The sequence below is a fragment of the Trachurus japonicus genome, chromosome 18, assembly GCF_045865225.1.
Source record: "Trachurus japonicus isolate A0001 chromosome 18, Traja_1.0".
NCBI classification, from domain to species: Eukaryota; Metazoa; Chordata; class Actinopteri; order Carangiformes; family Carangidae; genus Trachurus; species Trachurus japonicus.
Window position 1 is genome coordinate 11,781,681 of NC_140924.1, and position 24,565 is coordinate 11,806,245.

General features: G+C 42.6%; 1 protein-coding gene and 1 long non-coding RNA gene across 2 annotated transcripts in view; one reads left to right on the plus strand and one right to left on the minus strand.

Moving 5' to 3' along the window:
• Positions 1-4,216, plus strand: LOC146968781 (uncharacterized). Its single transcript, XR_015038207.1, has 2 exons — positions 1-70; positions 4,122-4,216. It is a non-coding gene; the product is annotated as an uncharacterized LOC146968781 (long non-coding RNA).
• Positions 3,762-24,565, minus strand: part of irs4b (insulin receptor substrate 4b) — a 26,989-nt gene continuing 6,185 nt past the window's right edge. The window contains exon 2 of the mRNA XM_085806340.1: positions 3,762-4,282. Coding sequence (XP_085662466.1) covers positions 4,278-4,282 — 5 coding nt within the window. The 3' untranslated portion in view covers positions 3,762-4,277. The remainder of the gene's footprint in view (positions 4,283-24,565) is intronic.

Sequence of the window (24,565 nt, forward strand, 5' to 3'; positions counted from 1 at the left end):
TGAATGATCAAAAGATGAATTTATACAGAAAATAAAGACTTCTTCGTTGCAGAGCAAAAACCTCATGCATGTGAGTACAGATTGTGGCACTAAAATCAATTTTGTTTAGTTCAGGGGTGCAAACTCATCAGGGGTAAAAAAGGTGACAAGATACCGACCCCCTAGGGGGGTCCGGGGGCATGCTCCCCCGGGGAATTTTTAAAAAAAACCAACTTTAAAGGTGAATTTACAGTCAATTTTAGCATGAGACTAGGGTCCAGATTTACTCAGGTTTGCACAGCTTTTGCTCCTGTTAAACCTGCACAATCTGTCTCTGTTTGGTTTTGAAACATGTGAAGGGGGTCTTCAGCCTGTGCAGGTTTAGCATGAGCAAAAGCTGTGCAAAACTTGGAGAATCTGTCCCTTGATGTCCATCAGATGAACCTTGCAAACCTTGCCTTCAAACTAAATAAAATTTAATACAGACTGATAGGTTCATTGTGAAACATTTATTTATTGATGTAAATGTGTTTTCTGTACGTAGGCTATGCTCCGAGGCAGCGCTGCTCTTTCTGTCCAATAACACACATGAAGCTTAAAAATGCCATAGGCTACATAAAACATATTAAGCGGCAATATGTATTTAAAAGAACTAATAGTTCCTTTGCTGCTGTGATAAGTAAATACTGAACAAACAAAGAAGACAACACAAAACAAATTTTAGTGCACACACGGTTATCTATTGTGGAAAGAAAATATCGGGTCTAAACATAATAAAACAAAAATATATTTCATATTTTAAGGTTTCTGTTAAGCAAAAATTGCAAATTAAAAACAAAAAAAAAGCTGATTTAACTGAATCATTGCTGAATCTTCAACAGGTTGTACCTTCAGTCTGGTTAGTGTTGAGCTCTAACCTATAATGTGCATCGATCAGACAGCAGAGATGAATTTAGAGCCAATTTTCCAACAATACGAACTTCCAGAGATGTTTACGCGTTGGAAACAGCGACTGAGAACTTAGTTTGGGATGAACGTAGAGAACCAGATGTGCAGAGTTCACCGACCTTCGTTCCAACTTTCCTGACAGCGCAACAATAAACCTGTGCACGCCGCTCTCAGAACGAGTTAAAGCAGATATATAAAGAGTTATTTAGAGATACCTCCCCTCACTCTCCCCCTCCCTCCCTCCCTCCTTCGTTTAGCATCCCTGCTGTGCGAGACGCTACGAGGACGACAATGACGCGTCCCACACAAAAAAGCGCAGCGAGAGTGACAGGCCTTTATCTGTCCGAACAAATTAAAAACGACAGAGAAAAAAAAGAGTGGGCTGATGAAACAAAAAAAAAAGAAAAAAAAGAAGGAGGAAAGAGAAATCAGAAAGAGGGTGAAGATTTTGCATTAGATGAGTGAATACTGAACAAAAAAAATTGAAATGCGGTGGGCCTACGTGAGCTGTCAGTCTGTGTTCAAGGGACAGTCGTGTGGGTAATAGTCATGGGAGAGTAGAAATGCTAAATATGGGCGTATCAGTGTTTTAAACTGTGAGAGGGAAGAGGCAGCAAGACTGTGATTGATGTGGGTGTTCACTGCCTGCCCAATGTATGTGTGTGTGTGTGTGTGTGTGTGTGTGTGTGTCTGTGTGGTGTGTGTATGAGTGTGTGCATCTGTTCATGTGTGTGTATGTGAGGTTGTAACAGGGTAAGTATGTCCAGCGCGCTGCACCTGGGGCTGCAGCTCAGGTTACTGGAAACCTCTTTACGTCACCCAGAGCTAATGACGAACACCCCAGCATGCATATGTGAGTGTGTATCTGTGAGTGTGTATGTCCGAGTGTGTGTGTGTGTGTGTGTGTGTGTGTGTGTGTCTGAGTGTGTGTGAGAGAGAAAAAATCCTGGACGTCATCAAGAGCCGCTGACAAAGAGCCGTAACGGGGGCACAGGCGTCGCCTAAATAAGGCTGCATGACTGCTCTTGTGTGTGCGTATGCGTTATGAGAGCAGGCATGGAAGCTGCTGCATGACGGTGACATGTGTCCGCGTGAGATACGTACGTACGTGTGTGTGTGTGTGTGTGTCACTGCCTCCAAAGTACAGCATACAGTTCACTTGCAGAGATTTCGTATGTGCATTAGGTTTGTGTTTGCATCCCAGTGTCAATGTCTGTACTTTGTGCTTTTACCTTTCACAGCGTTTTTTTGTGTGTGTGTGCGTGTGTGTTTGTAGTGTGTCTGTGTGTGTGTAGACGCCGCTCTCCCTCCATAAACCTGAACTGTGCTACGGACCGTATGAGGTAAAACTGAAAATGTAAAACAAACCCAACACCTGCTGCGGTTCACTCAACAGCTCTTTGCTGCTGACGACGACGACGAGCCGAGTGGCCGTTGCGGCGGCGGCGGGTGACGGTGACAGGGCGGGAAACGACTTTTTTTTTTTTCCACAGGCCACCAGCTGTTTCCAAAAACCTCTCTGTGTCTTAGTGCAGAGTAGTTTCACATTTTCAGAAAGATGCTTTATTTGCCGTGTTGCAGAGGTAAATCAGAATCTCACGTCTTTAAGATGGAGCTGAAACCAGCAGCTGCTTAGCTTAGCGTAGCCTAGCTTATTTTAGCTTAACCTAGCTTAGCTTAGCTTAGCGTAGCATCAAGCGTGGAAACAAGAACCCAGCTCTGTCCAAAGGTACAAAAAACTCTGCAATACCAGCACGTCTTGAGGTTTTCACTAGTTAAACATCACATCTCAATTGTTTCGGTACAAACATTGAGAAATAAAGCTGTTTATGGAGGGGGCGGGGCTTCAGGAAGTAGCCCCGCCCCCAAATTCCCTGTAAGTTCTGGTAATTAAATGGATTAAATAAAATATCCTTGAGTGAGACATTTTGTTACATTCAGACAGAGCCATGCGGACCGTCTCCACTTGAGTTTGAATGCTACGCAAAGAGCTAATCTTCTTCATCTGACTCCGAAAATGTGAAACTTCTCCTTTTAAGGTTTTTGACTTTGTGTTCTGTGCGTAAAAAAAAGAAAAGAAAAGGAGATTGACTTAAAACTTTCCAGCATCGGATCATCATGGTGGCCGCCCCGCCCCGCCCCGCTCCAGTACCATCGGTGTCACGCGAGCAAAACAAAGTGAAATGTCTCAGGAGATTCTGTACCTATGGCGACAAAATAAATAAACACAACGTGCTACACAACATGAGGAGAGTTAATGCTCGAAAAAAAAGGGTTTTTCCCGTTGGATCAGTATGTTTAGTTAAACTACTGGTGCCGTACCGCAGCTCTGCTTTCCCTCCCCCAGCTCTGTTATGGTACTGGCCACTTTGCTGAGGCGATTGCGGTGCTATTATTGTGTCACTGAGGTGCGAACGCCGTGGAAACCGACGGTCCACAAGGTTTTCGCGAGTACCTGATGCGGAGAGAGAAGTGCGGTACTTTGTGCAATGCCACATGTGTCGACTCTGAAGCTAATATGGATCCAGCCGTGAGCATTTATGTCACTTTGAGGGACGGGAGGGTAGGGGAGCGGGGTAGGATACATTAAAATGAAAAAAATTAAGAGTAAAGTAAAGTAAAATAAAAAAACATTTTCTACAACATCTTTGTCCACAATGTAATAATAACTGTACGGTACCGTGTTGAGGATGGATTACGCATGGGGTAAAAATTTGAAAAAAAATTGGTAATAAAAGATAAAAATTAATATTTAACATAAAAGTCTGTACCATAATGCCTTTGCTTAGTTTTCCAGCCTCCCTTTTTTTTCTCTTCTTCTTATAATAATAATAATAATGATAATAATAATAATAATAATACCGTATGGAGAAGTAGAGCAACTACACTTCTGTTGACGCCCCCTCAGCCACAGTTCACTGACCGCTGTCTGCTGAATAAGTCTTTTAAACACAAGTGGGGAGGGGAGGCGGGGGGGCAGCATTGATTATGAGAGGTGGTGGTGTTGGGGTAGGGAGTGGGGGGTGGGGGCTTTTTAAAAAACAAACAAAACAAACAAAACAAAAACAGGACAGGATATGTATATAAAACGCAAGAAAAATAAAAGAAATAACACTTAAAAAAAAAACAAAAAAAAAACTGCAAGCATTTTTTGTGATGTTGTTGTTGTTGTTGTTGTTGTTTTCTGCGTCCAGAAGGGAGCGGCTTCTCAGTCTGGGTGAAGGTCAGAGGTTACCGGCGCGGGAGGCCAAAGGTCACAGGCAGAGTCAAGTGCCCCGAGCAGAGAGATGAGGAGGAGGAGGAGGAGGAGGAAGAGGAGGAGGAGGGTGGGGGACCTCTGTCGTCCTCGTTCAGTCTGAGGGAGAAAGAGACACAGAGAAGAGAAGGTCGTCAGTGACGTTGATGGTCGACATCAGGTTTAATCAATTTCGCCAAAGTATCATCAAAAACAATAAATGACTAATATGGTTAATAATCCTATTGATAAAAGTCCAAGTAAAGTTATGTGAAGAAAGAAAAAAACAATCAATCAAACACAGCTGTGCAGGAAACGGAGGATTTTCTACTTTGAACTCGTCTCCGTCGACGACACGACATCGAATTAAACAGGAAAAACATCACCACAGATGTTTGTGACGCAATCAGAGATCACAGGTTTCACCGCTGGTTCTGGTGTTGATCGTAAATGTGCACGATTGGCTGATTGATCGACAGCTGATTTTTGTCATGATTCGTAAGTTAAAGGGATAGTTCAACATTTTGGCAAATTGGCCCATTGCCATAATCCCTATAGTTTTTTAGCAGTAGGTTCGTTACCTTTAATTGTCAGTGCAAGCTATTTTTAGAACGGCGGAGCAGAGCCATGAGCTGCTCAGAGCTACGCTACGTTACGCTAACTCATCAAATACACAATCCAACAACTCCACAACGCTCTGGTGGACAAGTTGTCACCTGCACATTCACCACGCTATGAGATAATAGCAGAATGTTACCAGACAGAGTTGTTTTAGAGGTAAATTCATGCAAGACTGCTGATTGCGTTGCTGTTGGAGGCAGTTTTCAGCTGTAGTCTCTGCATTTCCCTCTAAAACAACTCTGTCTGGTAACGTTTTGTTATTATCTCATAGCGTGGTGAATGTGCAGGTCACAACTTGTCCACCAGAGCGTTTTGGAGTTGTTGGATTGTGTATTTGATGAGTTTGATGAGGGAAACCAAGAAATCCCATGAGCCTCTGTAGCGTAGCTCTGAGCAGCTCACGGCTCTGTTCCGCCGTTCTAAAAATAGCTTGCACCGACAATTAAAGGTAACGAACCTACTGCTATGACTATAGGGATGTATTATATGTATTTGTATATGTATATGTTATTTTAAAAGGAAAAAAAAAACAGCCGATCAATCAGGTCGCCACTAGTTGCAACAATGAAGTCGACATTGAGGAGCTGCTACACCCTTGCTTCACAGGTGTGAATTATAACTTGACAAAAACATCTGGGTGTTTTCTGTTCGTGCTTGTAGATGTTTATGTTCGTCATCTGCTGAATAATCATAAGTTTTATGAGCCGTTTTTTCTCTAATCATGTGGGAAAAAAAGCTCAAATGACAGAAAATCAATCATCTTGTAGTTAAATATTCAATCACTGTCGTGATTGGTTGGAAACTTTGGATCGGACAGAAAAACTGTGGTTTGAAGAAGTCGCCTTGTTGTTTTGTTTCTCTTTGTTTTGAAGAAACTGTGACGAACTCTGTTAAAAATTTTCAACGACAAAAACAATCGAAAAAACAACACAAAACAAAAACACAGATTTCACATTCGTAGATAATTAAAATAATCAGAAGCTGCCGTGGTTAAGAAAAGAGGACGTTTTCATAGAAGTGACAGCTACTGTGGTGGATGGAAAGAAAAAAAAGTTGTTTTCTATCTGCCTGATGTGACACACACGCACACACATACACACACACAAAGCAGCTGGAATGTGGCTGCTCGGCTGACGGTGGTTTTGGACTGACAATATTAGTTGTTTTTGGACATTTTGAAGCCTAGTGGTGCTGACTAATTTTGACTGGAATCTGTCTGGCTTTGGGCTCGAGCCTTTCAAACACACACGGACCGCTAAAGGGGGCGAAAAACCTCAACTCAGGGGGATTTTCTGGGGGGTTAAAAGGTCCTTCATGGGTTCATGGGACAGTTGTGAAACCTTATTAACAAAAAAAACCCCAGTGTTTCATCATAAAAAAGGAGGTTTTATGTTTTAAAGATGTTCCCCCGCCCCCGCCCTCGCCCCCACCTGACAGCACAGAGCGGGGGCTCACTGACCACTGAGTTTTTTCCTTAAGGTTGTTTAAGAGTGCAACAATGTGAAAGTGCACTGCAAAAACTCAAAATCTTACCAACAATATTTGTCTTATTTCTAGTCAAAATGTCATTTCTAGTCAAAACGAATCTAATTATACTTCAAATAAGACTCCTCACGTAAAAAGTATTTTGTTTTTAGATACTTTTTACTTCTTTCAAGCATATTTTCACTGGAAATAAGTAGAAAAATCTGATAATGGAGCAAGTTTTTCTTTCTTATTACAAGCACAAAAAACTTGCTTTCACTGGCAGATTTTTCTACTTATTTCAAGTGAAAATTTGTTTGAAACAAGTGAAATTATCTAAAAACAAGTTAATTTTTAGGTGATGAGTCTTGAGTTTTGACTAGAAATAAGACATTTTGACAAGAAATAAGACAAATATTCTTGGAAAGATTAAGAGTTTTTGCAGTGTGGGTGAAATGATGGAAACAGGCCTGGTGTTTTCCTGAGGTATGTTCACTGTGTCAGAGCTTTTCACAGATGTAAGACGTCTCGCACTGAGTGGGCGGCGTTGCTTGGCTCCAAACTCCACGAACGGAGAGAAAGAGAGAAAGAGAGAGAAAGAGAGAGGAGAGAAAAAAACAACAACTGAACTGTGTTTGTCTGGTAAATAAGTGAGCGTGGCCGGTGAACTTTGGATCGGGCTCTCTTCCTGCAGACACAAACACACAAAGTTTGTTTCCTGCCCTGCTATCACGGCGTTGGGGCTGTTTTGGTGCGGCGGCGGCCCCGGCCCCGGCCCGGCCGGGCGGCGGCCCCGAATGACCCTGGCGGTGGCCGGCGTCCAGCTGGGTTATTCCACTGAGAGCGAGGGCTTTGTCTGACACAACAATGTGAGCAGCACGCCACAATACAGATGCTTTGACAGGGGGGCACTGCTGGAATGCTGCTCCTCTGTTTGTCAGCCACAGGGATAGAGGGATAGATGAACGGACGGAGAGCGAGGAGGAGGAGGAGGAGGAGGAGGAGGAGGAGGAGGAGGAGGAAGAGGAGGAGGAGGAGGAGGAGGAATGGACTCAACACAATCTGGTCCAAACAAACGAGAACCAAAAGAAAAACATCGACCTCTGCACGTCTGCTGCAGATACTTCAGAGTAAAAAACCACCAGACTCTGACTAAACACTGACAAACAACAACAACGACCTGCACACTGACATTGGTGGACGCTGACAAACCTGGCAACCCGCAGAAAACAGGTCCTGACACTTCCTGCTACAGATGAAACAAACCAAACTCAAACCTGATTGATTGTTTTGACCATAAAATAGGGATTCATACCAATCAGCACTACAGCTCAAAACCAAAATGTCTCATATTTATTATAACGTTTATGATTGTTTCGAAGTTTATTTGGCATCTTCTGTGAAAACAAAAAACAAATATAGCACTGAACTGGATCTGTTTGCTTCACTCCTCTGCTCTCACATGAGAAGTATTTGATAAAACTCCTGAACGTGATTCTTTAACCTCAAAGTCATCTACCAAAAATCAACAAACACATAAGTTGACAAAGACAAAGTCGTTCTGAGGGTTGAAAATGCAAAAATCGGACATCGGCAAGAACCCAAATCTAAGTGCCAATCTGATACTGTGTCAAGGAGACAAATTGGTGTTGGAAAATCTCTCGTTTCAACTGTATTTGTGAAACGATCACTCAAAAGAAAATGGTAGGAGCTTATTGTCTGATTAGGGAAAGCCTGAACCCTTTTAGAGGAAGTTGCTACGGTGTGTGAAAGTCTCAAACGTTTGTTTCCCCAAGAGCTTTTTCTGAAACAAAGTCGCTAAAAAGTTCTGTAAAGTCAAGAAATAAAGCAATAAACTTCCCCCTGAGGATCAATAAAGCATCGGATTCACATTGAAACTCAAGCTGGGTTTTTTTCTTTACTTTGCCGGGTTCAGGCGGCTTCTCTGCTCCACTTGGTGCCGTCTCTACGGTTGTGGAGCATGCGCACATGCATTGTCCAGCTTCAGTCCGACTAAGGTGTATACATGACGGAGAAAATTGAATTCCAATCGCATTATCTGGGTGTCTTAATCAGAGTTCTCCAACTCCGGTTTCTGTCGGACTAAGGTGTTTACATACACTTCAGTTGTCCAGTTATAGTCGGATTAAGGCAATAATTCGTTTTTTTCCAAGTGTCATGGAAACGTACTGAGAGACTTCAGTGTTTATGAGGTTAGCGCTGCTGCTGTTGCGTTAGCTTGTTGTTGCGTTGAGCACTGAATTAGCTAATAGTTGCTGCAGGTCCACTTCCTGTTACACTGTGGCCAAGTTCCTCTTCAAAATAAAAGTCTCAGACCTGGACGCACGTCAACAGTCTGTCAGTTTTACCATAAAATGTCACAATCACTTGTTTTTGCAACACACACACACAAACGCACACACACAGTTGAACGTTAGAGGTGACCACAGTGTACATTGTTGTGTAGTAATGCATCAGGTGTGTATATGTACAGTCGTTCTTGTTTTTCTTACGTCCTGAATCATGACACTTCACACTGTAAACAACAAGCTTTGGCAAAACTCTGCTCAACCACAGCCACGACAACGACGACGACGACGACGACAGACTTGAAGCTTGAATTTGTGTGTCTGTGTGTGTGTGTGTGAGTGAGGCTGAAGGAGAGAGAGAGAGAAAGAGAGGGAGAGAGAGAGAGAGGGAGGGAGAGTCTGAGGTCTCTGGGTTTCTCTGCAGTCCAGGCGTGGACTTTGATCAAAACAACGCTCTTAGGACACCGGCCCGACTGACCTGGACTGACCTCAGTTAAACACACACACACACACACAGACAAATACACACACATACACACACACACACACACACACACACACAGACACAGACACGCACATACACAAATACACTGACAAACACACACACACCCGCACACACGGTCGGTCGCTACAAAATCGGGTTATAAAAACACCATTTGCCAAACACCTGCATTAGCTAACAGCTTGTTGTGTCATTGCAACACAGGCAGGTGTTCAGAGCCGCCTCTCCCTCTCCCTCTCTCTCTCTCTTTCACATTCTCCCTGGTTCAACCTGCCCTCCCCGACCCGCTGCCCATCTCTCCCTCTCTCTCTCTCTCTCTCTGTGTCCCTAAACCCCATTCATCCAGCTGGGACAACAGATGAAAGGCATCGTGGGAGTGAACAAGCGAGCGTAACGTGTTGACCTGACACGGGCCGGTGGGACAGCTGGAGCCACGACCACTACTAAGACGACAACAACAACAACGACGACAACGACGGCCTTTTTAAAGGGATGGTTCAACATTTTGGCAAATTGGCCTATTGCCATAATAATCCCTATAGTCATAACAGTAGGTTTGTTACCTTTAATTGTCGGTGCAAGCTATTTTTAGAACGGTGGAGCAGAGCCGTGAGCTGCTCAGAGCTACGCTACGGAGGCTAATGGGATTTCTTGGTTTCCCTCATCAAACTCATCAAATACACAATCCAACAACTCCAAAACGCTCTGGTGGACAAGTTGTGACCTGCACATTCACCACGCTATGAGATAATAACAGAACGTTACCAGACAGAGTTGTTTTAGAGGGAAATTCAAGCAAAACCGCTGATGCGTGTTGCCTTCAGGGACAGTTTTTCATCAAGCAGTCTCTGTATTTCCCTCTAAAACAACTCTGTCTGGTAACGTTCTGTTATTATCTCATAGCGTGGTGAATGTGCAGGTCACAACTTGTCCACCAGAGCGTTTTGGAGTTGTTGGATTGTGTATTTGATGAGTTTGATGAAGGAAAACCAAGAAATCCCATGAGCCTCCGTAGTGTAGCTCTGAGCAGCTCGTGGCTCTGCTCCGCCGTTCTAAAAATAGCTTGCACCGACAATTAAAGGTAACAACCCTACTGCTATGACTATAGGGATTATGGCAATGGGCCAATTTGCCAAAATGTTGAACTATCCCTTTAAGTTACAGATGGAGGAACTGGGGTCCAAGGAGGTTAAGACAAATCCTCACATTTTTGTCTCTGCATCAATAAACTGAACAAACTTTTCTACACCTTCATGAATCGATCTCTTCCTTCCAGATCTTTGAGTCACCGCCTCCGTCTCAGTTTTTCCGGTGACACAAAGACGTCTGATGTTTCCAGTGTTGGCAAAAAAAACAACATTCAATCAGAGCTTTAAAGTCGTCTTCCTGCGTCGGAGCCAGAACAACAGGTTGCCGCAAGATGACTGGCAAAAGGCAAAAGTAACATCATGTCACGAATGGACACATTACTTTTGTTTGTGCACTAGTCAATATGAATATGTTTAGTTGAGGCTACTTGGTACAATCAATAAGTGTGATCCAAATTCTGTTTTTGTAAATGTAATATAATGGAATTATGTCTAACATATGTTGGTATATACCTGACCATCTGACCATTTAAGAATTGCAGAATTTAAAGAACTGTAATATGTGCAGTGGAAAGATAATTGTGTTGGGTATGGACTCCAGGAAGAATAGCAATGGCCTTAGCCAAAGCCAACGGAAATCCAAATAAATGAAAAAATACTACATAATTGTTGAGGTATCAGTGAGAAATAAGGATTTTCAAGATGATAAACAATCAAAACAGAACTTAAAACTAGTTTAAATTGACACACAGGCTGACCAATGACATATTTGTGTTACACCTGATACTAAAGATGATACGAGACGTTTGTTATTCTATTCATTGTTTTATTATTTTCTTATTTTACTGCAGAACCACTAATTAAATAGATAAGATTTCTTTACTGTTATTGCATGAAATCCAGGTGCATTGTCTGAAACTTTGCACACGCACGCACGCACGCACGCACGCACGCACACACACACACACACACACACACACACACACACACACACACACACACGCAGGTAAACAGGCATCTGAACTACAAGTTTGTTAGATTCACTTTGTTTTTTAATTGTAGGAATAACTTCTTTTCTTAAAATTTCACTTACTAAAATGTTTAAGATGTGTTTTGATTGGAATTAACACTAAAGCTCAAATGAAAACTCAATTTAACTAAAGCATCTTGTAGGAAACTGTGAGGATAAATAACAAGATGTCTATCATCTTCAAATTATGAATGAAGCAGGAAAAACTCAACTCCTAATTTAGTGCAGCGTGGAGGTCAAAAGGTCACCACGAGGCGACTGCAACTGAAAAAGACGTGCGTGTAGTAAAGTAAAACATCTGAGGCGCACTGTCGCTCGCAAATACCTACTAATAAAGTTATCTAACGTCACATTCCTGTAAGTCGAGGGCTTCTCTAGTAAAACGGTGCTTTATCATTACCGTGTGTCTGAGGGGAGGCGCAGACGAAACGCAACAGAAGACGAGGAGGAGAAGGAGGAGGAGGTTGAGGGAAAAGGAGAGGAAGAAGAAACAGGAGCGCCGCTGATTGAGTTATGTTCAGGACCACCTATGAAATCTACACTTAGAGTAACTGAGAGGTTTGTGGAGCGGCGACTCTGTATAAGGCCCATTTATTACCAATGAGACACAACAATGTCCCTTTGGTCCAGTGGATCATCGGCCACCGTCTGGGATTCAGACAAATAAGACTGTGACTCATTTTCATTGTCGAGTCAATGAGTTGTTGGGTCTCTATCGTCAAACGTCTTTGAAAACCCAAAGATCTTTAAATCTGCGTTGATATAAAACTTTAAAAACAGGTGGAAAGTTTGTTTTTCGTCTTTTTACTTTGATTTCATTTTCCTTTTTTTTTCTATTTCTTTCATATGGTTATTTTATGTAACTTGCATTGTTTTGGTATGATTTGATTCTGTATGATCTTGGCGTTGCTTCTACTTTGATATTTACAGATTTATTTATTTTTTAAGTGTTGGATTGAATCCCTTGTGCCCTGACATTCACTGTTGAAATGCATCCAAGGAAAAGTTTTGTTTTGCGTCCATTTTAAGCTTCAACCGTCGTTACCAAACTCCCGCTAATCCTCTAATTCTTCACAGAAGTCACCGAACACCGCAAACTTCCTTGGAAAGCTGAAAACCGATCACACTGGATGAGCTCCGTGAACCATGAAATTCAAAACTCTGGGAAATACCGCGTTAAATTGTGTAATAGCCTACTCCACGAGCCCAACCAACCAATGGGAGCCCGGCTGGTGGCGAACACGCCCTCGAAGGGGGTGGTGGTGGGTGGTGGGTGGTTGGGGTTGTTACAGGTTCAATTCTCTGTTTAGCTCAATGGACGGTGGTTTAAAGGTTCCCACGGAGGGGCCACCCATGCTAGCAGCAGCAGCAGCAGCAGCAGCACATCCACCATGTCCGGGGCAGGAATTAAAGGCGCGCATCAAACAGCACAAGTTATTTTAAGATTATTTATTTGCTAAACGGACACTGAAGTGGTGGGCGACATGGGGCAAAAGTTCAGACTCCGTAGGGGCCACAAATAATCTGAGCTGTGACAGTCGGGAGTGGAGGCCGCTTAGAATAAAAAAAAACTGCTTTGTGTGCAATGCAAGTCCGCTGGTTAATAATTTTGACATCTGTGGGTGTAAAACATATCTGGCTATTTCAGAGAGAGAGGGACCTCTACATGCAAAAAAAAAGAAGAAGAAGAGGAGGAGGAGGAAGAGGAAGAGGGGGGGTCCTGTTACGAGCGGTGCATGCCTCCGATCGGCCCATAAATTCATGTCAGTCTGGAAATAGACCTGTAAATATAGACGGGCCCGGTCGGTGGCGGAGGTGGGAGCGCGAGGGAGGGAAAAGGGCAGCCTCGTAGCGTCTTCGCTGTGTGCCCGATAACCCTGCCTCACACTCTGCCTCACCCTTTACCACCTCATATCCACTTGGCAGAGAGGCAGAGAAGAGGGGGAGGAGGGAGGGAGAGAAAAGGGCAGGTTCCCACCGCTGTCACTTACACCCTTTAAAAAAAAACCCTCATGCCGTCTGTTTTAATGTTACAACTCCACTACTTCCTCCCGTCCACACGAACACCTCTGAGTTTTAAAATACAGTTTTTTTGCTGCATTTACACCCAACTTCCACACAACTCTTGAGGTTTCTCCTGAAACTGACAGTTGGGTCTCATCGGCCTTGAAGCACTTTATAAACCCTATATACCCCTGGTCTGTCCAGACTTCAACTTACTTTTTGCACTTTTACCATTTTTTTTGTATGTTGTCATTATTTTGAGGATTTATACCCTGTATCAGACGTATTTTCATTAAATTTAATTAAATTAACCCTTCGGAAGGAAGGACAAAGGGAAAGATGGGGGGAAAGAAGGAAGGGAAAAATTAAGGAAAGATAGAAGGAGGGGGAGGGAACAGAATTGGGTCAACAAAGGAAGAAGTAAGGACGAAGGGAAAGAAGGAAGGGAGGGAGGGAGGGGAAAAGGATTGTGAAAAGAAGGAAGGGAAAAAGGAAATAAAGAAAGATGGAGGGAGGGAACAGATGCCTTCAAGGAAGGAAGAAGAAGGAAGGAAGGAAGGGAGGGAAAATGATTGTGGAAAGAAGGAAGGTAAAAATGAAGGAAAGAAAGATCGGGGGAGGGAACAGATCAGGTCAATTGGATCAAAAGAGGAAGGAAGAAGAAGTAAGGACGAAGGAAGGAAGGAAGGAAGGAAGGAAGGAAGGAAGGAAGGAAGGAAGGAAGGAAGGAAGGAAGGAAGGAAGGAAGGGAAAAATGATTGAGGAAAGAAGGAAGGGAACAGATTGGGTCAATTTGACCCAAAAGGACAACAGGAGGGTTCAATTACCCCAACTACGCCGACACTTTATGACTGTGCACTTTCTAAAAAGGTGTACACTTGTAGTAAACTACCAGTAGCTCAATTTGTATATCATCTATTGTCTTGTCTCTGCTGTCTTGTTCTCGTTAGTGTTTTTACTTTCTGAAAGTTTCCTCTTCTTCAAAGCATCAACCTGCTAAAGGACAACAGATGGAAACTACCCTGGGGCAACAATCTGGCACATAGTTTCATTCAATGCGTAAATTGAACTGAATTTACAACCAGCAGTGAAAGTAACATGGATAACGAGTAAAATAAACTTTTCTGAACTTGTTAGGGCCACGGGCAATCGCACCGGGCACTGGTCCCAACAGCTATGAAATAGCTGCAGGGACCAGTGCCCGGGCGAAGCCCGGGCACTACTGTTATTGTGTGGATTTTTTCTTATTAGGGCCACGGGCAATCGCACCGGGCACTGGTCCCAACAGCTATGAAATAGCTGCAGGGACCAGTGCCCGGGCGAAGCCCGGGCACTACTGTTATTGTGTGGATTTTTTCTTATTATTATTATTATTATTTTTCCACTTCCGGCCGATTTTCGATGTGCTACTAGTCCTGCAACTCTTCGAGTTGCAGGACATATTATATATCAAAACGTGCGTCCTGATCGGGATCGCTGTGCTATTACTTTTCTCAACAGTTTACGAATTTTTCGCGACGTAGTCGCGAAAAACTGCGCAAAAAATTTTGCATGTAAGTCAATGGGACGGGCGAAAAAAAAAGACCGAAAAAGACCAATCATTGGAGTTTAACAAAAGTCTACTGCTCAGGCATACTTTCACCTAGAGACTCCATTTAAACTTTAAACAGTAGACACAAGTCTTGTGTATTGTCGTATTACTCCACGTTTTGATAGGTCATATAGTTTTTGATCAATCCCTGATCAATGACCATGATCATTTTTGGAGAAATTATGAGTTTATAATGGGTGTGTATTGCATGGAATGTTCGTGTCAGAGTGCGTGACATCATCGGTTAGAGTGGGAGAGAGTGAAGAAACATTCTGTATTTTTTCTGGATAAATTGCCACCACGGCCACAATTTACACTCTACAGACATAATTTTTTCAGAATTTGTAAGACAAACTTGTTATCTCTCATGTCATGTGCTCAAAATATCAGAGAGACTTACAGAACTTACAGAATCAGCCTCTGAGTGCGGCCACGTCTGTCCCTGCTCCTCATTGAGTCCAATACAAATATTTTCTGAGAGGAGCAGAACGGCCTGATGTTTTAAAACTGCCAGCGTCGCCAAAATATTTACTGTAGAAACACCAAATCGTACCGAAATTTTCAGTAAGTCCTTAGAGCAACGTTGATCTGTGTTTTGTTCTGATAGGAGTTACCGTTTTGTCATGCTAAGCCTAATTGTGAGGCCGGTTTAGAGGCAGAAAATGGCTGTTTTTCTCCACGTTTCTGTCTGTCTCAGCCTGCGGGGGCCCCTATCGCCGTGGTAACCTCTTTGATCCTCAGGCCAGAGCTCGTTAACTTCATAAACAATCCACCTGGCGCTCGTTTAAATGTTTATAAACACAGACACAGCTAAATCAGACTGACACAGGATGCAGCTACTAACTAACTATGTGACAAGTCAGTCACACACACACACACAGACTCTAGAGCCAGCTTCATGTGATTACAGTCACACACACACACACACACACACACACACACACACACACACACACACACACACACACACACACACACACACACACACACACACACACACACACACACACACACACACACAGGTAACCTAATGTGGTTACAGCTCCTCCATATCAGTGCTTATAGAAAGATGATCATGTGTCTGTCTGATCAGCTCTGTCTTGACCTTAAGATCGTGGGTTTGATTCCCATGTTGACAGAGATGGCACAACCCGCAGTAGCTCCCGTGGCCCATTCAAAATTTCCCGAGAGGAAATTTTCTAGTTATTATTATTATTTTTCCACTTCCGGCCGATTTTCGATGTGCTACTATATATATTATATATACGTTTTGATACGTTTTGATATATTATATATCAAAACGTGCGTCCTGATCGGGATCGCTGTGCTATTACTTTTCTCAACAGTTTACGAATTTTTCGCGACGTAGTCGCGAAAAACTGCGCAAAAATTTTGCATGTAAGTCAATGGGACGGGCGAAAAAAAAAGACCGAAAAAGACCAATCATTGGAGTTTAACAAAAGTCTAATGCTCAGGCATACTTTCACCTAGAGACTCCATTTAAACTTTAAACAGTAGACACAAGTCTTGTGTATTGTCGTATTACTCCACGTTTTGATAGGTCATATAGTTTTTGATCAATCCCTGATCAATGACCATGATCATTTTTGGAGAAATTATGAGTTTATAATGGGTGTGTATTGCATAGAATGTTCGTGTCAGAGTGCGTGACATCATCGGTTAGAGTGGGAGAGAGTGAAGAAACATTCTGTATTTTTTCTGGATAAATTGCCACCACGGCCACAATTTACACTCTACAGACATAATTTTTTCAGAATTTGTAAGACAAACTTGTTATCTCTCATGTCATGTGCTCAAAATATCAGAGAGACTTACAGAATTGACAGAATCAGCCTCTGAGTGCGGCCACGTCTGTCTCTGCTCCTCATTGAGTCCAATACAAATATTTTCTGAGAGGAGCAGAACGGCCTGATGTTTTAAAACTGCCAGCGTCGCCAAAATATTTACTGTAGAAACACCAAATCGTACCGAAATTTTCAGTAAGTCCTTAGAGCAACGTTGATCTGTGTTTTGTTCTGATAGGAGTTACCGTTTTGTCATGCTAAGCCTAATTGTGAGGCCGGTTTAGAGGCAGAAAATGGCTGTTTTTCTCCACGTTTCTGTCTGTATCAGCCTGCGGGGGCCCCTATCGCCGTGGTAACCTCTTTGATCCTCAGGCCAGAGCTCGTTAACTTCATAAACAATCCACCTGGCGCTCGTTTAAATGTTTATAAACACAGACACAGCTAAATCAGACTGACACAGGATGCAGCTACTAACTAACTATGTGACAAGTCAGTCACACACACACACACACACACAGACTCTAGAGCCAGCTTCATGTGATTACAGTCACACACACACACACACACACACACACACACACACACACACACACACACACACACACACACACACACACACACACACACACACACACACACACACACACACACACACACACACACACACACACACACACACACACACACACACACACACACACACAGGTAACCTAATGTGGTTACAGCTCCTCCATATCAGTGCTTATAGAAAGATGATCATGTGTCTGTCTGATCAGCTCTGTCTTGACCTTAAGATCGTGGGTTTGATTCCCATGTTGACAGAGATGGCACAACCCGCAGTAGCTCCCGTGGCCCATTCAAAATTTCCCGAGAGGAAATTTTCTAGTTGTCTTTGCAAGCAGCTGCTGGATGAACCCAGCTGAACCTGCCAGCGATTTCATTTCTCTCTTTGCAGATCCGAAAATTAAATAAGTCTATATTTTAAGCTTGTTTGTAGCGGAAGCTCCCAGTGTCTCAGTTCACTGCTCTTCCTGTGTCACAATTTCTCATGTCGGGGCTTCAATACAAGAGGGACATTACAGACGAGCAGTGTGGTGGTATTTGGATGTTTTTTGGTGTGTCTTTTTGGACGAAGAAAAGTGAGCCCCATTCACATCTATTATATGGACAAATACTGCTGCGCGGACCCCCCCGTAACTCAGAAAAGGCATGGAGGACTCTGAAAATTCTCCCAGCCCTTAGTCGAATTGAGGGTAAGTAGATAATGAGTGAAATTTGAATTTTGGGTGAACTATCCCTTTAAGACGCCATCGGTCCTGCATGCAAAACTAGAAAAATCGCATTTTCCGTCCAATGCATGCGTCCTCTCTCTGGATCGTTGCTCTGATTGGTTTGCAGTAGTGTCCAGTTGCGGCACTTTGATCATACACCTACACCTTCACCAGACCTGTGTCAGGTGTACCATTAAATTCTGCATTTTTAATTCTAGAAGATGATCTGCTTCCTGTTAACACCGACTTACACATGTCCAGTGTCCGTGACGTGTGTTCTTAAGTGTTAAAATGCCGGAGCGGACGACGCTTGTTCACATCTTCCCTGTGTTTCTGATTATCTCCATGATTGATTAACCTACTGACTTACTTTCGCTACAAAACGCTGATCAACTTTCTCCAAACTGATGCCTTCTTCTCCTGACTGAACCTCCACAAAAAAAACACAAAATTATTGATTTACACTGATTTGATGCCGAGAAAAGCAGCAAATCTTCACTGGACTTAGACAGTTTGTGTCATTATGGCTTAAAAATTAATTACCATCAACTGCACACAACCTCGGACTCTCACATTCACACCTTAGGTTCATTCACAGTTACAAATTAACCTAATATACACGGACTGAAACTGTACTCTACACTGAAAGTCCTCTGGGTTTGAACCCTGAACCTTCTTTAAAATACAATGACGGTATCAAACATTTATGTCCGAGCGTTGTGTTTACAATACGAGGAACCTCCTCCTCCTCCTCCTCCATCATCTAGCGAGCGGGCGTTGGGAAAGTGCGAGGAGGAGCCGTCGCTCTGGCATCGACACAAGACGCTCCCCATAAACACAACACAGAGCAGACATCGGCGTGACTCACCGACGAGTCACTGTCTCTATGATAAGAAAAGCCTGCAGCAGCAGCAGCAGCAGCAGCAGCAGCAGAGACGTTACACACACACAGTCCATAAATGTGCATCTACATCGAGACGTGGCGCCGCTCCAAACTGTTACTCACTCTCTCTCTCAGCTGGACTCTTTCAAAACAAACCAAAACAGAGAAATCCCCGAATTAAAGACGTCTCTTTTATTTTTTTTTCTCTCTATCTCTCTCTTCTTCCTAAATGCGTCCGGTGAAACGGGAACGACCGCCTGTGGCTCAGCAAAAAAACACTGAAAAGATCTGATTTTATTATCGACCACAGCTTCATTATCGTCAGTTACAACAATCGATCTATAAATAACTTCTGAGTCACATTATAAAATCATTTTGAGAAGCAGAAAGGGCAGAAAGAGTTCAGAGTGTTTCCTGATAAACACGTCTTATCAAATGTAACCGACTCATTCTCCGTCCCCGTGGTCTCCTTGTTGTGACACCACAACACTACGGAGGCCAAGTGATGACCACATTTTTATTTTAAGGCTGATGACCATTGAGGGTTTGAAGTGAAAGCAGGAGAAACATAAAGATAGCTTCAAGCCTTACAGGGATAGTTCAACATTTTGGCAAATTGACCCATTGCCATAATCCCTATAGTCATAGCAGTAGGTTTGTTACCTTTAATTGTCGGTGCAAGCTATTTTTAGAACGGCGGAGCAGAGCCGTGAGCTGCTCAGAGCTACGCTACGGAGGCTAATGGGATTTCTTGGTTTCCCTCATCAAACTCATGAAATACACAATCCAACAACTCCAAGTTGTGACCTGCACATTCACCACGCTATGAGATAATAACAGAACGGGGGGCAGTTTTTCAGCAAGCAGTCTCTGTATTTACCTCTAAAACAACTGTGTGCGTCTTTACAACTTATCATGAAGCTGCAGCGCACTCTTTTTTTATTTTTTTTTTATCCCTATGTGCAGCGTAGCCATCTGTTTCCATTGCCAATAAAAACCAGATATTAGGTGTTTGTCAGTTTGTTAATCAGTGTAAAAGGGGGCTTTATTGTTTCCACTTATACATTTGGTGAAATTCCTTCAATTTGTCTCTTATAAAAGTAAAGAAATTCATCGATATATATAATATTCATAGGTCAACATGGACACAAACAGGGGGAATAAGGAAATAAATCATATCTACAACCCTGGTAAATGCTGATTATTGATAGGCTGAACCGTCAATATGATGGATACAAAATTCATCTGCAGCATTTTTGATAAATAACTCAATATTTTAGCAAAGTAACCTAAATATTTGCTGCTTTTCTTTGCCAAACATGACAGTAAATCTTTATCTTTATGTTTTCAACAGCTGGTTCAACAACACGGGGAATCTTAAGTTTACAACTCGTGTCTATTAAACTGCTAATAAAAGTGTTTTTAAAGTCGGAAAACAGACTGTTAACTTCAACATAGAGATGATTACTTTATCGTTTTCACATAGTTTTATCGTCTTGTTTCTCCTTTTTCAACAGGTGAGGTTACGTCTCAGTGATGTTAACTCTTCTAATTTAATATCTCGCGCCACGTTTCATCTCAGAGTTTTTTTTCCCCCTGACAGCTGGACGGAGACGGAGGAGCGCGGCCCGTCTCCTCCTGCAGGTCAAGGATCCAGGTGTGCTGCTTCTATCAGCTCGACACCGCAGCTGAGAGGAAGTCGCATTCCTGAGTGATGATGATGCGTTTCCTCTCGGCCCCGCTGTGTTGCCTTGACATGCCGCCGCCCGCTGCCACCGCCGCCACCGCAATTACAGAGCCACATCAAAGGGCTGCCTGCCTGCCATGACTCAGTGCGTACACACACACACACACACACACACACGCCTACACACCTACTAGATGCTGAGCGAAGACTGTAAACACAGTAGAGTATAGGTACGGCTTAACATTACTGAACGTTACCTTGAACTGCATGAACCAACACAAACACACACACAAATATATATATAAAAAAACACACAAACACACACACGAATGCTTAATGAACCTGCTGGCAGCGGCCGAAAACAAAAGTACACACACAGACAGACAGACGGACAAACACGCACAATAGGACGTGCTTGAGCGCTTTGAGTGTCAGTTGATCTCCTGTGCTCGCAGGCACAGATTCAGCAGTGTAGATTTAACACACACACACACACACACACACACACACACACACACACACAAGCTCTTTCATCTCCGTTCAGCACCACGATAAACAAATGAGTCAGTCGGAGTCGGCGCTCGCAGAGAATCCTGACTCATGCTCGCACACACACACACACACATACACATACACACACGGGCAGCGAGAGAGAGAGGAAGTGAGGGGACGAGCAGCGAGGAGCGAATCTAAGAGGGAACGAGTGGGTGAAAGAGAGAGAGAGAGGGAGAGGGAGATGATGAAAGAGGAAGTGGAGGACTGAGAACGGAGTCAAAACATCCTCCTGATCCTCGACCGTAGACCGAAGCTCAGCAGCAGCAGCACACGTCTTAATGTGCACACACACACACACACACAACACACTCATCATCTGTGTCATCCTGTGGTTCACATCCTAATTATCTCACTAGACTACAGACAACACACACACACACACACACGAACACATCTGGTCTGCTTCTACATCTGTGTCCAAGTCTGAATGTTACAACAACAGGACGTGTCGATGGGTAAAAACCACATATTAAAGCGCGTTTAAACGACAGTTTGCGTTGTTTATTACGCACAGCCGACCTAAACAATGACTTTTTCCAGTTATTGCATTATCTATCTCATCAAAACAGCATTTTCCTTTGGTACTACATTGTTCGCAAACCAACTGAGCAACCTATAGAACAAATCTCCTTGTTGTTTACAACTACTTCTGGGTAGAAAACCAGCATGAGAACAATAGTGACAGACAAGAGTTTCGCTATATATCTCATTTTTCACCTCACTATCCCCATTTAGACTAATCTGATGTTTGTAAAGTCTATAAAACCAATGATTGGACAAACATTACTATTTCTGTGTGCACGTTTTTGTAATTATTAGTCATGGTTATGGTAAATTAGCCGGGCTAACTGTTACCTGTGTAACTTTAATAACTCAGTGACTCAATAAATGGTCCATGAACAAATATTTTTTTCAGCGGATATCTGAGTTACAACATGATTGAAACACACACACACATGAACACATCTGGTCTGCTTCTACATCTGTGTCCAAGTCTGGATGTTACAACAGGACGTGTTGATGGGTAAAAACCACATAAAGCAACAGTTTGCGTTGTTTATTACGCACAGCCGACCTAAACAATGACTTTTTCCAGTTATAGCATTATCTACCTCATCAAAACAGCATTTTCCTTTTGTACTAAACCTCTTACCAACCTATTCGTACGCCTATACAACGCACACAGCTGCACAAACGGCAAAACTTCACTTTATTTTACACATTATTTGAAGAATTTAAATAAAAGCTGCACATTAAAACACATTTTAATCAAAAAATCTCAAAGTAACTGAGGTAAGTGTCCCAAAAATCACAGGAGCTGCAATTTCACTTCCTTGAATAACAGGTAGCTGAAATGTGTCTCAACATTGTTTTGCTTTGTCAGCAACTGATCGAGTGTTCCGTTGCCACGGAGACGCCCTCGACAACATTCTAAAAGATGACATCATCAGTTTTGTGTTTATATTAACAGATAAATCGCTGTATAAAGCTAAAATAATGATCTCATTACTCAATAAGTTGATGCATAGGGGGAAAAAAAACTATTTGTAACCGTTTAATAGCTGATCATTTGCCAAGTAAAAAAAAAAAGAACGATGAGTCGATATGTTTCTCAAGACTCTTATTTTGAAAAACTTTGTGTGTTTTGACAGTTGGCCAAAACAAATGAGCGAGTTTTCAGACTTAACTTTTGAAAAATCATTTTATCATCATCATCATCTTAGATATTAAAAACAAGATAAGAAAAACGACAAAAAAAAGTGCAGGGAGCAGGGAGAGAAGACGACCAACACCTCAGACTGCTGCTGATTCAACTGAGTGGAAACTATTGAACTCGGGGTTTTAGTTTCACAAATAAAGTTTCTCTTGAAGCGTTTGAGATCCTAATGATTTTTTTTTTTTTTTAAACGTCGACTCTCAATTTCTTTCTTTTTTCTTTTTGTTTCCGACCGATGCAGCACAAGTTCAGGCAGCGTCTTCTGTAAATCACAACTACAAAGCAGCTGCAGAGGTGAGTGTGTGTGTGAGTACAGGTATAACTAAGGTCAACAGGTCACAACTTATTTCAAACAAAATAAAACAAACACTGGAGCAGTCAAACCCTAGGTATAACAGGTATATTTTAACCTCTGGAGCATCAGATACAAATTATTGTAAACAGGAAGAATTTAATTCGTTCGTTTACCTAAAAAAAACATTAACTTCTTGTCATATATGATGATAAATTCCATATTTTCAGATCAAAACTGTTCAGAGAAGTCGCCTCGGGCTCAAGGAAACTGCATTTTTGGATTTGTTATAGTCTAAAGAATTAACTGAGAAAACCATGTGTGACAGCTCTACAAACTAAACTACAACCTCAAAAAAAAAGAAAAAGAAAAAAAGACCAAACACAAACACTACTGCCGGCTCCAGCAGTGTGAGGCGTCTCGTGTGTTTTGCCATCATAGTAGCTGCTGCTGCTCCTGCTGGCGCTGGATTCTTCCATGTTTGGTATAAATATTCTTTTTTTTTTTTTTCTAAAAGGTGTATAAAAAGTGTCTCAAGTGACAGGCTCGCAGCAGAATAAAAAAAAAAGAAAGAAAGCAAGAAAAAAGAGATGTTTAAACACACAAACACCCACACATTAGCACACACACACACACAAACACACAGCCTACAGTTCATGCTGACACAAAGAAAACAGGCGGCACATGCTCAGACAGGCTCAGAGAGACACCAGCAGCTACAAAGACAGGAAGCCAGGGCCCTCTCTTTGGGTGATTCAGTCCACACTTGACCTCAGATAAACCTCCGTTCATTCACGAAAGCTAATCGTCTACCAGTCGGCTGGCACACACACAACCACACAACACAACACACTCAGACCTCAAAATGAACCACATATTGGTGCCACTTCCTGTAAGCATGCAGTGGAGGAGACTTCAGCTCCCTGGACAGATAGATGCCTTCAACAAAAAAAAAAAAAAAAGACAACGGCTGGCTTGCTCGACGCGCCTGAACGCAGCCTTGTCAGGGAGATCACAGGCTCGATTCCAAAATAGATTCAACTAGAGGAGGGTGCAAATTGATATAATGTGGCTAATAATAGCTTGCAGCACTTGGGTGAGAGGAGAGGAGAGAAGAGGAGGGGGGTGTGTGTGGTTTTTTTGGATTTCAATGAGGAAAAAAAAACACTTTGAAAAGCTTGTTCCCATCACACAAAACAAGGAAATCATTTTGCCAAACTCAAGACTCCAGATTGAACCTAAATGTGGACACGTTGCCCCTAAAATATGTGACAGTGCAAGTAAGTTTTTCATCTACCTGTGCATGTGCAACCAGTAAATTTGCTGTTTTTTTGTTTGTTTTGGTGAAACCTAGAAGGGACGACTCAAAGAACATGGAATCTGTCGTTACAGGTATCAGGCCACTGTGTTTGAGGATCATGAATGAAAAGGAAATGTGAATGCAAGTCGTTTAACAGTGTGCACCCCTAAAGTTTCTGCATGTGCTCCGAAAGTTTTAAGTTGGGGGACACTGTGCTCCTATTTAAAAAAAGTTAGACTGAGTCTGGAGCCCTGACTTGCAAAGCAAATATTCACTTTCCTTTT